At 43.5% G+C, this 16,847-nt stretch overlaps 1 protein-coding gene across 1 annotated transcript in view; it reads left to right on the top strand.

Moving 5' to 3' along the window:
- Nucleotides 1–11,209: 11,209 nt before the first annotated feature.
- Nucleotides 11,210–16,847, top strand: part of Tmem260 (transmembrane protein 260) — a 68,234-nt gene continuing 62,596 nt past the window's right edge. The window contains exons 1-3 of the mRNA XM_059273720.1: nt 11,210–11,375; nt 15,927–15,958; nt 16,672–16,823. Coding sequence (XP_059129703.1) covers nt 11,225–11,375; nt 15,927–15,958; nt 16,672–16,823 — 335 coding nt within the window. The 5' untranslated portion in view covers nt 11,210–11,224. The remainder of the gene's footprint in view (nt 11,376–15,926; nt 15,959–16,671; nt 16,824–16,847) is intronic.

Raw genomic sequence — 16,847 nt, 5'->3', positions numbered from 1 at the left:
ACGCCTTAGCTGCTAGCTGCTCTTGCAGAGGACCCTGGTTAGGTTCCCAGAAGCTTACAACTGTCTGTAACTCCAGTTCCGGGATCTCTGATGCCCTCTTCCCACCTTTGTGGACACCACAGCGTACATACATACATGCAGGCACTCTGCATCTTTAAATCTATCTTTAAAATAATATAAAAATGAAAGCAATCATTTAAAAGGTGAAAAAATGCAGCTGGTTGTGTACACTATCCCCAGATTTATCAGACGCTCTAGCCAGGAGCCTGTCTATAACTGAAAACTCAGACTATATCTCAAAACATAATTCAGAGAGATAAGACATGTAAAATAATGAAGAGAATGGAAGCAGGGAGAAGCCCTGAGAGCCTCCAGGAGAAAATGGAGGGTAACAGAGAAGTAGTCTGGGAAGGTGACGGATCGGCATCTTCTGAAACTGAAAGACGGGAGTTTTCAAACAAGAAACAAATGCCATGGAGGAAGAAACCTACGCATTGCAGAAAATTTTAAACAAAGAAAAAATAATCCTAAAAGGTTCAAGAGGGAAAATGCAAATAATTTAAAGGAATGGTACATTACGTGATAACAGATTTCTTATCAGCAGAGAGAAACAGAGGTTCCCAGGCAGAAAACGGTGAATCCAGAAAATAATTTTTAATGTATTTATTTACTGGTTGTTTGAAACAGGGTAGCTCAGGCTGGCCTCAAGCTCATTGAGTTGCCAAGGGTAACCCTGAACTCCTAATCTCCTGCCTCTACCTCCCAAATGCTGGGACTACAAGGTGTGCCCCAGCACACCAGGACCGAATCTAAAAAGTTGTATCCAGACAAATCATTGTTCAGAATCAGAGTGAGGAAGATTCAAGTTCAGACATCCATAGATTCAGAAATGACTAACTGCTCTATATAAAAGGGTCTTTCGGGGGAAAAAATAAGCTACTTAGGAGGAAATAACCGTTTAAAGTCCCAAAAGGGGGGCGAGGCATTTGGTCATCTCAGATAGTCTGAAAAAAAAAAAAACCAGCATTTTTAAATGAGTGTCATAACACATTAATCCAGGTTCCTGACCTCTCTACCACGCAAGTCAGCTCTGCCTACATTACCCCGGTGGCTACTCCCAACCACCTTCCCTACCTCCAGCTCTTCTTCTCCACTCTACAAAGTAAACATTTAAAATGTGGCTCGCAGCCCTTGGAAACTGTCCCAGTGTCAAGATAAAGGCTATGGGATCCAGCACAGCAAGATGAGACATAGTTGAGTTGTAACTTTGCTGTTACATGTGTTTTCCTTCCCCCAATTCAAAAAGGTAACTAGGTTCTTGTTATTATTACACTTAACCTTTAAACAATTCTTTAAATCGCATGTATGTGTATGGGGTGGGGACTACGGCCACCTGTGTGCAGGTACCAACAGAGGCCAGAAGAGGGCGTCAAGTCTGCTGGAACTGGAGTCCCAGGTAGGTAGTCATGAGGGTGCAGGGAACTTGGGTCCCCTGCAAAAGCAGTACATGATCTTAATCAAGGAGGCATCCCTCCAGCCACTTCACTGTATCTTGAGTTCAAATTTATGTGGGTGGCACTATTCTCTTGTCATGTTTCAGATAAGCAATAAGACGACTGGAGAATTTAACCATCCTGTCCAAGAGCTGGGGTGCTTAGAGTGCTTGGCTAGCATGTGAGGCCTTGGCTTCCATCCCTGGTCCCTCCAACATGAAAAAAAAAAAAAAAAAAAAAAGGAAAGGACAAAGAAATGTGTTCAAGATCACAAAGATAATGAGCAGAAACAGAATTTGAACACGGGTCATTCTTTGAACTACTATAAAAATGTGAGTATTTTACAAGTTCTACAGTTACCTTCCAAACTCGTACACTCACATGACTCTGACATTTCTTTTGTCATTTGTCATCTCTCTAGGCTTTAGATGTGTGTTAGGTGCTGTCTTCCTTAGGGTGAGAGGCTCAGATACAACCTTCCCCGAAAACAGCAAGGTCGGATGTGCTTTCCACATCCTTTCAGCCATCAGGTAACTGTTGAGAACTTACATTCTGGATCCACAGCCCTGGTATTCAACATGCATTTTCCATATGATAGGTCATTTTGTCATCTTCTTACAGACTTTTTAAATGTCTCTCAATGTGACCTCGAATAACAGGTTCTTGAAATACCATATTTTAACAATCTAATTAATTATTCAAGAATAAATTCGCTGATGTTTTGCAAAAGCAGTGCCTTACTGTATATCACAAGACTCTTTCTTCTCTGATAGCCAGACAAACCATGCTAATGCACGTGGTAACATCCAATAGGCTGGGATCTAGATGGACAACAGGAGGAGGGAGCCAGCCAGCATGCACGGTTGCTTCTTCCTAAGGGGGCGCAACTATTGCTGCTGTCATCACCTGTGGACACTGGACCCCAGCTGCGTCAGCCCCTCAATCCAGACTCACAGCCACGGCTCTTTAGGAAGCTTCCAGTTCTTTAGCTTTGGACTGGGGCTGCATCATTGTTCTTCTGTTATGGGGTTTACAGTTTCTTCAGCTGAGCAGATAGCCACACAAGTAAGCCAATATAAGTTGGGCCAGGTAGGTAGATTGCTCTGTGGGTGAAGGTACTAGCTGCCCATGCCTGACAATCCAAGTTCGACCCCTGGAACCCATGTAAAAAGCCAGAGGTGGTAGTGTACCTGTAATCCCAACACTCCTATGGCAAGACAGAGGCAGAGACAGGAGAATGACCAAGAAGCTTTCGGGCTAGCTAGCGTGGAGTGTGCAGAAGAGCAACGGGAATGAGAGAGATGTTCAGCAAGGGAAGAAGGTGAGAACCAAAGTCTCAAAAGTTGTGTTTTGACCTCCACATAAGCACCAGGGCACACACAGCCACATACAAACGTGAAATGAGTAAATAACTTTAAACTTTCTTATAATCCCTTTTATAATCCTCTTATGTGATTATGCATGCATACATGTAAGCGTGTGTGTCCCTGTGCCTGCACCCACTCGTGCCTGCACCCACTCGTGCCCACACACCTTATTGGTTCTGTTCCTAAAAAGGACCTTGGCCAACACAGTAGGCAGGCATTCCAGAATCTTTATTCTTGTCTACTTTTCTCAGAATGTACCCTATCATCAACAGATGGATTCATAAAAGCATTTATAAATGGTTTAAAGAATAATTTCAGGGCTGATGAGACACTCTGCAGATGGAAGTGCTTGCTGCCAAGGCTGCTGATCCGAGTTTGGTCCCTAGAACCCACGTGTCGAAGGTGAGAACCAACACTGTCCAGGTGTCCTCTGACTTCCACACGTATGCTGTGGTTCCTGCATTACCCCCATAAACACACACAAATAAATACATGTATGTAAAAATTTCAAAGGATGTACCCATATAGCTGTAGCCTAAGTCAAGAACACACACTGGCAGTGTCCTAAGGCCCGCATGGACCCTCTCCATCACAGCTCCACTGTCCTGTCTGAAGCAACTATGGCTCTCTCACCATCTAGGGTCGTTATTTTCTTGTGTTCTCTACAGTTTTAATCAACCATGGAGAGGGCTGGAGAGACAGCCGGTTCAGCAGTTAATGCATTTAGACATGAGTTTGGTTCCCAGCACTCATTTTGGGTTGCTCATAACTGCCTGTAACCTAAGCTCCAGGGGATCCACACCTCTGGCTTCTGTGTGCACCTGCACTCATGTGAACATAATCACACAACACACACACAATTAAAATGAACAAAAATACACTCTTTAAACAATACAGATGTATGTCTGGATCATTACCTTTTAGTGTTTTGAAAACTAGAATCATTCTATGTTTTTTATAACTTTTTCCCTTTGCAGAATATTTTGTTTCTTATAGTTATCTGTAATACTCCACTAGTTTGGCTTGTGGGTTTTTCTGTTGTATACCATTGCACTGTGTATTCTATATAAGAATGTATATAAGACTAGCGGTTTGGGGTTGTTCCTGTTCGGTATCTATGAGCAGCAATGCTATAGATATTTGTGTCTGTCTCCTGTCTTCTCTAGCTAGAAGCCTCACCTGTCATGTCTAGACTGTAGGTTTTGTGCAGCTTCATCTCTGTCAGAAAAAAAAAAGTCTGTTTTCTCAAGTGCTTGCAACAATTCACATCTCTAGTATCTATTGTTCCTACACTTACCAACATTATATCTTTTCAGACTTTGATTTTTGCAAACCCAGCAGGTACACAGTATGCCACTGTCGTTTTTAATTTGCATTTCTCTGATCACCATTTTTGTATGCTCACTGACAGTTCTAGATAAAATTACATTATTGTCTTGACAGATTTTGATAAGCATAGTTAAGTTGATCTCTTAAACGTTATACCAGTTTTCTTTATTTCTTATACTTTACAGATACTTTAAATATCTCTGAGAATTAGAAAGGTGAAAACTAGGCTTTATTTTTCCAATTCTTTGTTTGAATTTTAAATATTTTTCTTAAGGCAATTGACAGGGATGCTTGTGTCTCTTGAGTTATTCTATTGTAGAAGGTTTATGCAAGAATATTCCAGATCTCTAATTTCCAATCTAAAGCTTTTAATACAAAGTATCGCCATGTTAGGGAGATAAAGACATATCTTACTTTGTATCAGTTGGGGTTGGGAATGATCAGACTGGATTTTTTATTGAATTTCAGTGCGTTAACATCTGCAAAACTGCTCTTTAAAAAAAAAAAGAAATGTGTGTGTGTGTGTGTTTGTGTGTGTGTGTGTGTGTGTGTGTGTGTGAGAGAGAGAGAGAGAGAGAGAGAGAGAGAGAGAGAGAGAGAGAGAGAGAGAGAGAGAGAGAGAGAGATCATATGCGCATGCATTCCTTGTGTGGTACACGTATGGAGGTCAGAGGACAGCATTTGTAAGTCATTTTCTCCCTCTGTTTGTTTGTTTGTTTGTTTTTCCAGAGAAGGTCTTGGTTGTTTCTTGCTGCTGTGCTGTGTACTCCAGGGAAAGTGGTCCCCTGCCTCTGTCTCCACCTTTATGTAGAAGTGCTCGGGCTCCGGATGCGATTCACCACATCACTGTACCTGCTTGTGCAGTGGGCTTGTGGGTGTGAACGCCTGCTGTCCGGCTTGTGTGACAAACATCTTTACCTGCTGAGAGCCATCTCTCTAGCCCCTGCAAAGCGACTCCTTAATGCTTGGAGAGAATGAAAGGAAGGGAAGCGACTTCTGCTTCCAGACAGGAGACAAGCATGCCATTTCCTTGGTTCCTCTTGCTGGGTACAAGTAAATGCCTGACACTGAAATGTGAGATGGACAAAATGCACAGAGAGCGGACAGCTTTGCGCTCGGAAGAATGACACAGTAGTGAGATCCTGGGGAGGTTTTTGGTTTGTTTTTTGCCTTATTTTCCCCCAGACTGGTGGCTAGAGGGGTTGGCAACCCACAGATGCCAGTAGGCACAGATAAAAGCAAGCAAACAACCAATGAACCAATCAAAGGCTACTCTTTAATCAATGGACCAAGGAAGTGAAGGAAATAAAAAAGACACATTTAGAAAACTTCTCCACTGTAACCTAAAAGCACAGTGAAAGCTAGGACAAGAGCTGAGTGAGGAGTCAGTTTAGACCTTTGCCATCTCCAAGGACCCCAATATAACCAACAGAATGGTACCAAAGAGGGATGAGGAAGGAGCCAGTCGTGTTCTCCTTAGGTAATAAATGAGGCCCTTATTTTCCATGGCATCATTGAAGACCATTTCCTAGACGTCTGTCCCCACACAGCAGTGATGGAGTGCCTCTCTCCCTCCCTGATGGATAGAGTCAGAGAAGCCTAGAGAACCATCCCATAGAAAAAGAGGCCCCCTCCTCTTGTGCCTCACTCACACTGTGTTGCCAGTGGATGTCACAAGAAAACAGGAGGGGGCCATTTTTACCCCTCCCAGCTAGAGATGGAGCAGCAGAAGCCGAAGGGGCCATGGGAGGCCCAACAGGAATAAGTAGCAGAAACCCCCTTGTGTTTTCATAGTTTATGTAAGTACCAAGGGAAAAGTCTTTCCCTGGGGATTTGAGTCAGTTCATATGACCTGTTTGGCTTTCAAGACACTCGGGGTCACATTTGGGACACCAAAGAAGCTTAGTGCTATGTACAAGTTAAACACCCGAAAGTCCAAATTCTGAAATGCTCTAAAACCAGAAAACATTGTATGCCAACAAGATGCTCAAAAATGTTTGGATTTTGGCTGCTGGGAATAGTGGAGAATGTTTTTAATCTCAGAGTTCAGGATGCTGAGGCAAGAGGGTTACAGGTTTGAGGTCAAGTTAGGCTACATAGATTCTGTTTAAAAAAAAAAAGTCTTTGGATTTTAGAGCATTTTTAGATTTTTATATTAGGGATACGCAACTAATGGAGTCTATATAAATATTCTAAAAAGTGGGGAAAAAAACCTCTGAAATATTAAATACTTCCGATCTTAAGCAATTTTTTTTGCAGGCTTTAAAATAAAATATTTTCTTTTTAAGTATGTGTATGTCTTTGCCTGTGTGTGGGTATGTGTAGGTGAATGCAGATGCCCATGCAGGCCAGGGAGGAGTTCCTGCCCCCCACCCCACCCCTGGGAGCTGGAGTTACAGGCAGTTGTGAGCTGCCTGATGTGGGTGCTGGGAACTCATCACAGGTCCTCTACAAGCGTGGCAAGTACATGCTGGGAGCTAACTAGCAAGCCCTTATAATTCAATTTGATGACCTGTGCATATCTGACCCTTGGATGGTCAAGGGTTCAGTTTCAGTAGAGTGGTAGATATGGAAACCAGGTACCAGTGGGTTAAAAAATAGAAGATTGAAAATAGAATACATTTGTAAGAAGCCACCTCTCCAGAATCCCTGGCCTTAAGCATTTTAAATAAAGGATAGTTACTTGGAAGTGACTTTCCCTCAGCCTGATGCTGTTTCTAACTCACATGTCCCATGACCTCAGTGGTGTTATTGGATATGACAGCTTGGCTCTAGCTATGACCCCCACATTTAGGTTGAACAGCAGGCTTCCACTTAACCCTGGGTCCAGCCTGCATTCTCCGATGGCCTTTCCTATGGGTTCCACACCTGCTTAGTCAGCTCCTACAGTCACATCAGACAATGATTTGGAAAAAATAAATAAATAAAACACCTCACAATATACATGTCCTAGTAACGCCGCTCCTTTGTTCTATCCTGTGATTTGCATGTTTTTCTCTTTTGTAGTTTTTATTGTAGTGGTCTCCAACTACCGTGGGATGAAGTAGAGCATGAACAATAATGTCCTTCCATATCTTGTGGTCTACCCCAGAATCAAGCCCAGCTGTCATGTGTAAGCTAGAGTGCTATCTAAGAGCTCTGGCTGTCCTGGAACTTGTTTTGTAGACCAGGTTGGCCTCGAACTCACAGAGATCTGCCTGCCTCTGCCTCCCACGCTCTGGGATTAAAGGCGTGTGCCACCATAGCTCGGCTTGAAAGTGCTCTGTTGTCCCTTCCTCCCCTCCTAACTTCAACCCTTTTCTGTTTTCCCTGACTTCATCCCTAACAGCCCCCCTTTTCCAGATACTCCTTTAAACTACAAGACAAAACAAAATGAACCTCTCCTGACACTTCAGTGAATTTCCATGCTTCTTCCTTTCTCTTTAAACTTCTTACAAATGTATTCTATTTTCAATCTTCTACTTTTTAACCCACTGGTACCTGGTTTCCATATCTACAACTCTACTGAAACTGAACCCTTGACCATCCAAGGGTCAGATATGCACAGGTCATCAAATTGAATTATAAGGGCTTCCTAGTTAGCTCCCAGCATGTACTCTCCCTTTACTCAGTATAAGAGAATCCTGAGTGTAGCGGTTTGAATGAGAATGGTCTTCATAGGCTCAAATATTTGCATACTTGGTCCCCAGTTCAGGAACTGCTGAAGGATTAGGGGGGTGTGTCCTTGCTGGAGGAGGTATGTCCTTGTCCAAAGAGGTGTGTCACTGGGCGTGGGCTTTTGCCAGGTCCCGTGTCTCACTCTCTTTGCCTGTCTGCTGTGGATGAGGATTTAATGCTCTCAGCCACTGGTCCAGCACCTGCGTTCCTGCAACCACGCTCCCCCACCATGGTGATAATGGACAACCCTTCTGGAACTGCAAGCAAGCCCCTAAATAAATGTTTTCTTTTATAAACGCTGCTGTGGTCACGGCGTCTCTTCACAGCAGTAGCACAAAAAACCAACAAAACCCCAAACCAGCCAACAAACAAACAAAAAAACCCAAGGTGGACAGCCATAGTGGAAGACATTGACCTCTAGTCTCCACATGCACAGACATGGACACACACACACACACACACACACACACACACACACACACACAGAGAGAGAGAGAGAGAGAGAGAGAGAGAGAGAGAGAGAGAGAGAGAGAGAGAGACAGACAGAGACAGAGACAGAGACAGAGACAGAGACAGATCTGGACAAGCTGCCTGTTGAAAGGTATATTTCCCAGCATCTTTTGCTTCTAGGAAAGGCATGCTACTCACTCAATCGAGGTGAAAGAAATATAGAAGACTCATGCAATGCCATTTCCAGAACACTCTTTTGGAGGAGTGAAGGATGGGATGATAGAGCTCGCTCAGTGGTTAGAAGCTTTTTTGTAGGGGACTTTTGTAGAGTTCCTGGCACTCATCTGTTGGCTCACAACTACCTCTAATTCCAGATCCAGGGGAATCTCAGGCCTTCTTCTGAACTCCATGGGCACTAGACATGTATGTGGGGCACATACATACACACAAGCAAAAACACTCATACACATAAAATATTAACTGCTGAAACAACAATTGACTCATGCTCTTTTCTTCCTGCCCTTTTTTCTTTATTTTCTGCAGCTTTTGGAGATCCTTCACTCTCTTCTACTGCTCTCAGTTTGTCATTCCCTACATTAATACATAGGTTAGCATTCATATATATATATACATATATATGTATGTATATACATATGTATATATATATAATTGTATTCTCCTCACACTATCCCTTTGTCACATCATTCCTATCATTCTTATATGAGCAAAATTCACATTTATAGTCCTAGCATTGATCTCTGCCACCCAAACACAGGAGAATAATCATTCCCTTTTGAAACAATATGTCATTTTATAAAAGCAAAAAGATAAAATGGATAAAGGAGAAAGAAGTGTGTCCTTGGATCTGAATTATTCATTGACATGCTCTTTCAGAAAAGAAGCAGAAGTCTTTCTGAAGCTCAAAGCTCCAATATCCACTGCCTCACACCTTCCACTGGACAGTAATCAGGATGATTATTAGTTGGGTCCTGGGCTTCAAGGGCTTTCACAGGCTGCCGTGAAGGTCTCCGTGAGTTGTACTTACTGTGAGGCTAACATCAGGGAAAGATCCACTTTTTAACTCCTTCCTATGGAATTAGCTGCATTCAGTTCTTTGAAGTTTACCAAGAGCCTCAGTTTCTCCCTGGCTGATGGCTGGAGGGGCCTCATTCTTTCACCGGTAGACCTTTCCAAAGAGCAGTTCACAATGCAGTAGTTGGCTTTGTTGGAAAGAACAAGATGAGAAGTATTGGAGTGAGAGCAGGCTAAACACAGTCTTTCATGATCTAATCTCAAAAGAGGATGACCATCGCTTTCTGTTATTCTGTTGACAGGGTTCTTAAGGTGCCACCCTGTACCTACGCAAGCAGCCAGTACTAGGATACAGGGATGCTGAGAGCCATTTTCCAAGCAGCATGTCCCAGATAGTGGCTTAAATGAGATGTCCCCACAGCCTCAGCATTTGGAGACATGGTCTCCAGTTGGTGGTGCTTTCAGAGGAGGTTTAGAAAAGGAGGCCTTGGAGGAGGGCTTGGAAAGTTCAAAGTCTCACGCCACTTTGAGTTTGCTCTGTTTCCTGCTTGGAATTGAAACTTAAATTGCCGTATGCTGTACTTAATATGCAGAGCCAGGGATCCAGAAATGAGCCCTCTGTTTCCTGCTCTGGCCTCCATGCTGCTTGCTTGTTGCCATGCCGACCTGCCATGACAAACTCATCCCTCTTGAGCTGTAACTCCAAATAAACTGTTTCTTCTATAGGTTTCCTTGGCCACAGTGTTTTCTCACAGCAATAGGAAAGCACATCACCCAACTCCAGTGTTCCAGGAGCTTGGGTGGCAGAGCATTCTATAAACACCAGGAAAAGACTAAGACAGGTGGGCACAGTTACTGCCAATCAGTTCTACAGCTGGGACACTTTGTCCTTGTCAGAGTGGATGTAGCACATATGAGAACGTTGTTCATTTTTCCTGTCTTTTGAAATACATTCTATGGAGGTTGCCCCCTCCCTTCCCAGTCTGAATAATTGCTATACTAAAGCAAACTGTAAGCTTAAAATGTTTACTAAGGGCTGGGAAGACAGCTCAGTGGCAGCGTGTGAGGCTCTAGGTTCAATTCCCAGCAGTGTGCTGCGAGGTTGTCCAGTAGCTCCCGTCTCTTTTTGCATTTCATTTGCATTATTTACGTGATGTCTCCATTTCATTTCCCACTTTCAGAGCAAGTCTCCACCAAAACATTCCTCTTTATTTAAGAAAGAGACACTTTTATCGCGAAGAATTTTTTTCTTAGGGCCCAGAACTCAAGCATTCCAACTTACCTTCCACGTTCTCATGTTATAAGAAAACAAGACAAACTAGTACATTTTAATATCTTAAGATTAGTGAACTAATAGTTATCACATGGATTTACGCTAATTTTAGTGAGGCGAATCGTTATACATAGCCGTGATCAATGTGTTCCAATGAAAAATATAACAGCAACTAGGTAGTTCTTGGACAACTAAAGGGTTTTTTGTGCAGTTCCACTCCAGGCCGTAGGGGGCAGAGCGGCGCTTTCTGGCTCGCCATTTTCGTCTCCGCTTCCTTCTCTGTTGGAACCAACCAAGTCAGAGCGGGAGGGGGGGACAGTACTGCATAGGGTCAGTAGGCCTGTCGCAGGCTTGCTGTAGTCAGGAATTATGCACCCTTGTGATTCATTACTTCAAAACACACTGAGGCAAGCACACTGCCCCGCGTGGTGTCTCCAAGAGAACTCCTAGGCCGTGCGGGGGCGCACCCACCATTTCCTCCTCCCCCGCCGGACGGGCGAAGGTGTGGTCCGCTCCGCCTTGCTAGACCGGAAGCCGCCGCAGGCTGCGCGCGCCTCTCGGCCGGGCAGGTCCGTGCCGCGGCGAGTGTGCGCTGTCGGCGGGGCTGGCGCGCGTCCGGGCCCATGGGTCTCCATGGCGACGGCGGCGGGGGCCCGGCAGCCCGAGCGGGGCCGTGGCATTCCGGGGGCCTCCGCGGCAGCGTGGCCGTGTTCGCCGCCGTGGCTGCCGTGTTCACCCTCACGCTGCCCCGCTCGCTGCCGGGGGGAGACTCGGGTAAAGTACTCGCAGGCCGCCCTCCTCCCAGGCCCCCTGTCCCCGGGTGCGGCTCCCGCGCCCGCGTCCCATCGCCGGAGCTCAGCGCAGGGGTCCTGAGTTCCAGAACTAGTCCTCCTTCCGTTTCTGGATCTCTGGCCTCTGTGTTCTCGAAGCTGTCCAGCTTCGGTGGCTTTCGGCTGATGAAATTTAACCACCTGTCCGCTTACCCCTCATCAGTTTTACTTTCCCTACCGTTTTGGTCCATAAATATCACCCATCGAGCCCTTAGAGTGGTACAGGCGAAAAGATTGGCAGTAGTGAACAAAATAGCTAGAGCGTTCTGGTGTGCTTAAACACGACACAACAAGTCACTAAGTTACGTTTTAAGTGGTGGTAGATTACGGAGGCACTAAGAGAAATGTGGTTGGGAATGGGAGTCGTTCAGAAGATCAGGAAGGGCTTCGCAGGCAGTGATAATAGTTAGAACCTGAGTATTAAGAGGGAAACTCTTAAAAGGGGGGTGGGGTGTGGGAGGTGGTGCAGCTTAAAGCACTCTGTGGGAAAAGAAAAGCATGTCTCACCTAGATGAAGACGGGGGCATAATTGTTACATATTTGAATCCAGAAACAAATTTCCTGGTGTGTTTTACAGCCAGATCAAGTGACTAATAATACCTCAAAATAACCAGCAGTGTTTCAGAATGGTGCTGTAACAACATAATGAACCTATTTCCTGAAGAATCCATGAGCTGTTTGTCATTTCACTACCTGATAAATTCACCCGGATTTGGTGGCTGAAGCAGGGAACGTTTGTCATCGCCCGGTCTGTGGATCAGTAGCTCTCGGTGCAGTTTAGCTGGGTCACTGAGGTGTGGGCTGGAGTTGCAGACCTCTCAGCCCTATTTGGGGAGCATCTACTTCAAACTCAGTGTAGTTCTCTGCTGTGTGACTCTTTCCAGAGATAGCTGACTCCTGTCAAAAGAAAGAGATAGAGCATTCTGTGTGACATTCTGTCTGTCACTTTTGAAACCTAATCCTGGAAGTGATATGCCACTGCCCTGTTTTATTCGAGGGAGTCAGGAAATCTAGACCAGTTCAAAGGGGAGAGGATTACACGCCAAGACAGCCAGGAGATGGGGATTACCAGGACTGGCGTCAGGATTGCCTGACAGGTGAAGAATCCTTGATGCTCCATTTTCAGGTCATCTCCTCTTTCCGGATCCCCTGAGCAGTTCCTGGGGGTGATGTTTGGGGATGGAGTTACCCACTTTCCAAGATTAATATTAAATAATGAAGTAGTTTTGGGGTGGCAAGAGGTTTGATATTGGAGAGTGTTATTTAGAGGTTAGGTAGCTCTGTACCCGTTAAAAGATGTCTACAATTTATGATTGGTAGAGCCACAAATGTGGGGTTAGAAGCATAATAACACTGCATTTACTATATCCCACTCATTGTCCTAAGTGCCTTTTATGGATTTTTGCCCTTCCAGCTGCCCTAAGAGGTAGGTGCTATTCTCTTCTTTTGCAGATGAGTAAAATAAGGCTAACTAGAGTCACAGCGAGTGAGGGACACCCAAAAAGAACTTAAGCAGATTGACTTTAGAACACTCTTCTTAATGCCTACTCAAAAGAATTTGGGGACATTATTAAATTCTCCATCACCCATAGTGATAGTCTTTTTAAACTGTTGCTTTCCTTCTTCTCTGGTACTGTATTTCATGTGTTACCAAAAGAATAAAATTGTGTATTCATCTGAATTACCAGACTTCTTACATGTTCTGATTTGTTTGGTTGGTTGCTTGCTTGCTTCTGATATTTTATGATCATTTTTGGGAATCATCAAGAGCTATTTTCAACTACATGCCAATGTGGAAATTTTGTTTAAGCTTACCTTTGATCATGTTGTTTTTGTGTTGAATGTACTTGAATGTTTATGAAATAATGTATTCTGTCAATAAACAGAACACATCTCAAAACCAAATAAAGCATTAGTCGAAAGTTTTACTCAAAAGATCTACCACATTGTGTGGCATTGCCTTTTTTTTTTTTTCCACTACTAGACATGCGTATTCGTTCATGGACAGTTCTCACGATCCTTAGAGAAAGAATTCACTTATTGGTGGATTAATATATGTTAAATGTGGTGACTTTAATGGACGGTACATGGGTGTGTGTTCATTTGAAACAACTACAGGCAGCTCTTCTGGGCTTGCTCCGAGTTTGTATCTGGGACAACCAAGTTGTGTGTGTCAAACCTGAATCTACTTCAGAATTGCCCAGCAAGTTTGAGTGCCAATGTCAGAAGACCTTCAGGAAGTTTTGTTCTGATACAAGTAGCCCTTCAATGTAGCTGAGAAAACCCCGCTGACGGGCTGGGAGAAAGCAAGAACTCGGGAGGCACTGAGTTTAGTGTTTCCTTTTGTCTTCCTCTTTCACATTCCCTTTAAGAGCATTCCCTTTGCTCTTGACCATGGAGACATTAGAGATTTTGAACAGCGGCATATTTTTCTTTAGATTGAACGTTGCCAAAAATTGATAGGATTTTGTCAAATTCCAGATTTGTCTTTATAGCAACAGAATTACAGGGGTAAAAATACAGCTTATTTATTTTGGCAAAAAGCAGTTAGAGGGATGGTATTAAAGTGTGGTTTGAATACAGTCTGAATGGAAGAGATGGTGACCTTGAAAGCTGGAACTTATGGTATACTTTGTCCCACAAATAAAAGCAAAAATAGATCAAAACTGAGCTAAATCATGGAGTAAAGTTGTAAGATCCTGTTTTGGAGTAGTTACATAGGAAATAGTTACATGCATTTTTTTAGGGTATAAACAAATTCTCTAAAAGAGGTGTTCAAGATATGAAAAATACTTCAGATTCTGAGATGTCAATATCAGTAATTGACCTAAGTAAGCATTATGTTAACTGGTTGTCCTTCAGGGGCTTCTGTGAATTAGTCACTCACTGGAGGAAAGTTTCTAAGTGGTAAGGATGACAATGTGATATGTCTTCACCACCCTCTGCAGAGGACTGGTGGTTGATTCTTTGTGGGTGGCCAGAGAGGGAACGGGTGGTGTTTTCTTGGCAGGATTCTGAAATGACTCCGATGATGTTCTCAGACTTAGTGAGAGAGAGAAATGAAAACAACCAGCTAGAATAGAATCCTGTATTGGAAAGTGCTGAATAGTTGGAGGCATGCTCTGTGGAGGAGAGGAAATGATTAACTGATAGAGGATGCTGGGCCTGCCTGTGTAAGGAAAGGTGTTATTCCCAAGTGGCAATTGAACTGGGCCTTGGCAGATTTGGGGAAGAAAGGTGGAGTATTCCAGGGTGAGAAGATGAGTGATGGAGCTTTGAAAACAGGCCACCCCAGTGGAAGGCTGGTGTTCAGATTTGGGGCACATAGGTAGTGTGGGAACAAGGCTGCCAAGGGACCTTGAAGCCATTAGACCTGACTGGAGAAGCCCTTATTCTTGCTAAGCTATCTGAATTTAGTTAGTAACAATAGCCATTGAAAAATTATAGACTAGGGATAGGCTCCAGCTTCTTGATTTTATATAAATTGGGGAAGGGTGTTGCAGTCAAGAATAGTTTCAGAACATTAAAGTAGGTTAGTTAAGTCTTGCTATAGTCCAGGCCAGGGAAGGTGGAGGTAGTTACTTTTGTAACTAGGACAGTAGGGAGTTGATACCTGTCGAGGACCAGAACATGGACACTAGTGCCTTTCCTAATAAGCAGAAGTGACCACAAGTCACTGTTCCAGACTGTCTCACAGTGCTGCTGTGTCGAGCCACGAGTTAGACGTGCTCTAGTTACAGGAACAGACATTGGATTACTTCCTGTGCTGTAAACTTAGAAAGAATCACTAGCACTGAGGAGCTATGGGTAAAGAATAGAGTGATGTAGTGAGTGCTGTAAAAAGACATATTCTGGGAGAGCTTACCAAAACAATGCAGATTGTTTAAAGATACGTAACTTAATGTAGACAAGGTATCCAAAGGCCAGCATTTGGGTAGCATGGCACCTTTGACAATGTCCAAACCTCAAACCTCTGCTCATTTTTTATGTCAGACAGCTGCATCTTTTTTGTTGTAGGAGGGGCAGTCTCACTAGGTTTCCTAGGCTGGCCTTGGACTTACGGTAATCCTCCTGCCTCTGCCTCCCAAGTACTAAGATAACAGGCCCAAACTATTGCCACCCCTCTTTACAATTGCACCTTTATAAGTCATGCTACGTTCTTGAGAGAACACAGCATATCACATTCATGCTCTGTTAGTGTGTTTATATATTTGCAAGTAAATACAGCTTTCAGGAAAGAAAAACTATTTTTTCAAATGAGAATTCACTTGTATTTCCACTGACCAGTTACTTAAAACTATGGGAGATAGTTTGTTAATAAGACCTAAGGGAGAAAGTACTCTTAGACTATTTCATGCTGTTAAATCTCCCCAGATTTACAGTTTTATCCAGTCAAATTAATGCAAAACCCCAATGCAAGCATCCGGATTTTGAAAACTTTGGAGGAGTGTCATTCTGTAATAGTAATTATTGGTTTTACATTATTTTTTCACAGGGGAACTGATCACAGCCGCACATGAGCTTGGGGTAAGTATTAGTTTTATTGTTTAATCAATGCTCTCATTAGCAGTTTTAGGAATTAAGAAAGTTTAATTAAGCATGGAATAAAGTAGATTAATTTATTTTCAAGCCCTAGTTTTTAGTAACTTATAAGTACAGTACATGACAATTTACTTTAAGTTTTAAATCCAATTAACTGAAATTATAAAGCAAAGCCTTTACTATATATACAGTAGCTGGCTTATTATCATCCCAAATTTTGTATAAGCTGTGGAGAATAAATCGGGTTAACAATTTTAATAAGTTTATTATTTAATAAACTTTATTATAGTGTGTGATCCCTTTAGTCAAGACCTTACGACTGTCAGCATGGTGGTAATCCGGTAGCAGTGTGGTCTTTCAACTCTTACCAAGACGATGTTTCAGGACCTGCCTGCTTTCAGTAACCTTTGAAATGACCCGAATGTACTGTAAACCTAGAGCACAAACTGCTTAAGGACTGACAGTGGACTATGTCACCCTGTCTGTAGGTGACGTCCCATATGATAGACACAGCAGATCCACTAGAGAAAATAGCCATATTGACACAGAAGATTACAGTAGGAAGCTGCTATTCAGACAGTTAGTCATCAAGGCACAGTCCTCATGCTTGCCTGAGAAAAGGGCTTCTTGTCAGTGAAAGCCAGTGAGACACATCTTCCCAGATGAGCGCGTCTGACCGTTGCCTCTTTTTCCCGTAGGTTGCCCACCCTCCCGGCTACCCTTTGTTCACACTGGTGGCTGGCCTGGCCATCACACTCCTTCCGTTTGGTCCCGTTGCCTACCGAGTCAATCTTCTCTGTGGCTTGTTTGGAGCGGTTGCTGCTTCCCTCCTTTTCTTCACCGTTTACAGGTAGAGTGGTTGATCAGTTAACTC

The sequence above is a fragment of the Peromyscus eremicus genome, chromosome 9, assembly GCF_949786415.1.
Source record: "Peromyscus eremicus chromosome 9, PerEre_H2_v1, whole genome shotgun sequence".
NCBI classification, from domain to species: domain Eukaryota; kingdom Metazoa; phylum Chordata; class Mammalia; order Rodentia; family Cricetidae; genus Peromyscus; species Peromyscus eremicus.
This window is presented reverse-complemented; position numbering and strand designations above follow the sequence as displayed.